Raw genomic sequence first — 3,157 nt, 5'->3', positions numbered from 1 at the left:
CCATCAGATCCCAGCACTCCATCAGATCCCAGCACTCCATCAGATCCCAGCACTCCATCAGATCCCAGCACTCCATCAGATCCCAGCACTCCATCAGATCCCAGCACTCCATCAGATCCCAGTCACTCCATCAGATCCCATCACTCCATCAGATCCCAGTCACTCCATCAGATCCCAGTCACTCCATCAGATCCCAGTCACTCCATCAGATCCCAGCACTCCATCAGATCCCATCACTCCATCAGATCCCAGCACTCCATCAGATCCCAGCACTCCATCAGATCCCAGCACTCCATCAGATCCCAGCACTCCATCAGATCCCATGCACTCCATCAGATCCCATCACTCCATCAGATCCCAGCACTCCATCGGATCCCAGCACTCCATCAGGATCCCATGCACTCCATCGGATCCCAGCACTCCATCGGATCCCAGCACTCCATCGGATCCCAGCACTCCATCGGATCCCAGCACTCCATCGGATCCCAGCACTCCATCAGATCCCAGCACTCCATCATATCCCAGCACTCCATCAGATCCCAGCACTCCATCATATCCCAGCACTCCATCATATCCCAGCACTCCATCATATCCCAGCACTCCATCATATCCCAGCACTCCATCATATCCCAGCACTCCATCATATCCCAGCACTCCATCAGATCCCAGCACTACATTGAGTCTTCCCCTGTTCAGCTCCTGAGTCTGACCAGTACAACGTCCTCCCAGAAGTACCAGTCACACATGTGGAGTCAGATACATGAACTAGATTATTCTGTTTCCCATCTGCTAGGTGTTCAACAAGTTACTAAGCCTGGCCAGTACAGCGTCCTCGCAGAAGTACCAGTCACACATGTGGAGTCAGATGCTGGTATCCACCCACAGCTTCCTCAAGTCCATCTCCAACGTGTCGGGGAAGGACATAGGACCCCTCATCAAGCAGTGGGTGTATCCTTTAACCTGTCAATCAGAACACTGGAGGGAAAGGTAACGTGACTATAACACTGTAATAGCAGATTAATGGTTAGGACATAGGACCCCTCATCAACAATGGGTGTATCCTTTCAGCTCCCTCAGCCTGCTTAGCAGAACACTGGAGAGACTGGCCTGGTTAGAACACTGAGAACGTGACTGGCCTGGTTAGAACACTAAGAAGTGACTGGCCTGGTTAGAACACTTAAGAACTGACTGGCCTGGTTCGAATACTTAAGAACTGACTGGCCTGGTTAGAACACTAAGGACCGACTGGCCTGGTTAGAACACTAAGGACCGACTGGCCTGGTTAGAACACTAAGGACCGACTGGCGTGGTTAGAACACTAAGGACCGACTGGCGTGGTTAGAACACTAAGGACCGACTGGCCTGGTTAGAACACTAAGGACCGACTGGCCTGGTTGGAACACTAAGGACCGACTGGCCTGGTTGGAACACTAAGAACTGACTGGCCTGGTTAGAACACTAAGGACCGACTGGCCTGGTTAGAACACTAAGAACCGACTGGCCTGGTTAGAACACTAAGGACCGACTGGCCTGGTTAGAACACTAAGGACCGACTGGCCTGGTTAGAACACTAAGGACCGACTGGCCTGGTTAGAACACTAAGGACCGACTGGCCTGGTTAGAACACTAAGAACTGACTGGTGATTGGCCTGTTTATAAAGCCTCTTTAAGCAGTGTAATAATTTAACCCTTCAACAGAAGGACCATATATATGCGTTTTGCATTTTCAGATGACTGATTTTGTATCTTATAAGTTCACCGTAATGTCCAGAGTTGCCAACTGACAAGGAAATGTATTGTAGATGTCACCAGTCAGCAGAAAGGTCTTGTCTGTATGTAATATCAAGACTTTGAATGATTATAATATCCACTATACAACTGGAAATATACCATAGCACCAACGTTTTCCAAAACCATTCCTGTGGTTATTACACTGCAGTAATTTAATGATTCACGCCCGATCGCTCTAGTTATTACGGTGACCTACCATTGTACCCCTGATTGGGATCAGTGCTGTAATTGTTTCAGTTTAGATATTAGCCTTAATTCAAGCCCACAGAGACCAGAGTGCGGTGGTGAAGTTCTTTGGCAGTTTTGCCTTCAACAGGAAACGGAACGTTCTAGAACTGGAGATTCGACAGGACTACACCTCCTCTGGAACACAGAAATATGTGGTCGGTCCTCTTTGAACTGAGTTAACTTTACTGGTGTGCGGGATGGGCGCAGTTAGCACTTTTGGGACTATTCGATTGGTCCCATTGTACCAGCAAAGCTAAATCAAACTACCGCACGTATTTGACATTTTGTGTTTGACCCAAGTCTGAGATTTAGTAGTAGGTGAATCCCTGTCTTTGTTCTGTAGGGACCCATCAAGGTGACAGTCAGGGCTGGATGGGTCCTTCAACCACCTTCACAGATGAAGAGAACAGCCCTAACCTGACTGTCCCCTGTCCTCAGAGCAGGCGGTGAACTCAAGCATCTTGTTTCTGTTATTACTAACACATTCAATAAGCCTAATGCAATGCCATCTTCAGCTGTAGTTTGGAGGATCAAAGCCTAATGCAATGCCATCTTAGCTGTAGTTTTGGCGGATCAAGCCTAATGCAATGCCATCTTAGCTATAGTTTGGAGGATCAAGCCTAATGCAATGCCATCTTAGCGCTGTAGTTTGGAGGATTAAGGAGGATCCAAGCTAATGCAATGCCATCTTAGCTGTAGTTTGGAGGATCAAGCCTAATGCAATGCCATCTTAACTGTAGTTTGGAGGACCAAGCCTAATGCAATGCCATCTTAGCTGTATTTGGAGGACCAAGCCTAATGCAATGCCATGTAGCTGTAGTTTGGAGGATCCAAACCTAATGTAATGCTGTCTTAGCTGTAGTTTGGAGGACCAAGCCCACAATGTAATGCCATCTTAGCTGTAGTTTGAGGATCAAGCTTCTAATGCAATTCCATCTTACCTGTAGTTTGGAGGATCAAGCCTAATGCAATGCCTGCATCTTGTAGTTTTGGAGGATCAAGCCTAATGCAATGCTGTCTTAGCTGTAGAAGTTTGGAGGAGTCAAGCCCACAATGCAATGCCATCTTAGCTGTAGTTTGGAGGATCAAGCCTAATGCAATGCCATCTTAACTGTAGTTTGGAGGATCAAGCCTGATG

The 3,157-nt window shown here is 47.7% G+C and overlaps 1 protein-coding gene across 1 annotated transcript; it reads left to right on the top strand.

Moving 5' to 3' along the window:
- Positions 1 to 789: 789 nt before the first annotated feature.
- LOC124031000 (transcription initiation factor TFIID subunit 2-like) lies at positions 790 to 2,440 on the top strand. Its single transcript, XM_046342073.1, has 3 exons — positions 790 to 948; positions 2,060 to 2,174; positions 2,363 to 2,440. The coding sequence occupies exons 1-3, from the start codon at positions 854 to 856 to the stop codon at positions 2,438 to 2,440; spliced, it is 288 nt and encodes a 95-aa protein (XP_046198029.1). The 5' UTR covers positions 790 to 853.
- Positions 2,441 to 3,157: the final 717 nt, after the last annotated feature.

The sequence above is a fragment of the Oncorhynchus gorbuscha genome, unplaced genomic scaffold (genome assembly GCF_021184085.1).
Source record: "Oncorhynchus gorbuscha isolate QuinsamMale2020 ecotype Even-year unplaced genomic scaffold, OgorEven_v1.0 Un_scaffold_19611, whole genome shotgun sequence".
NCBI lineage: Eukaryota > Metazoa > Chordata > Actinopteri > Salmoniformes > Salmonidae > Oncorhynchus > Oncorhynchus gorbuscha.
Note: the sequence above shows the minus strand (reverse complement) of the source record. Positions and strands in the feature narration are given on the sequence as shown.

Coding starts and splice junctions, on each gene's coding strand:
- LOC124031000 (XM_046342073.1), top strand. CDS start 854: ATGTGGAGTCAGATGCTGGTATCCACCCACAGCTTCCTCAAGTCCATC. Junction 949..2,059: donor CCCCTCATCAAGCAGTGGGT/GTATCCTTTAAC, acceptor TCAAGCCCACAG/AGACCAGAGTGCGGTGGTGA. Junction 2,175..2,362: donor CTGGAACACAGAAATATGTG/GTCGGTCCTCTT, acceptor TTTGTTCTGTAG/GGACCCATCAAGGTGACAGT.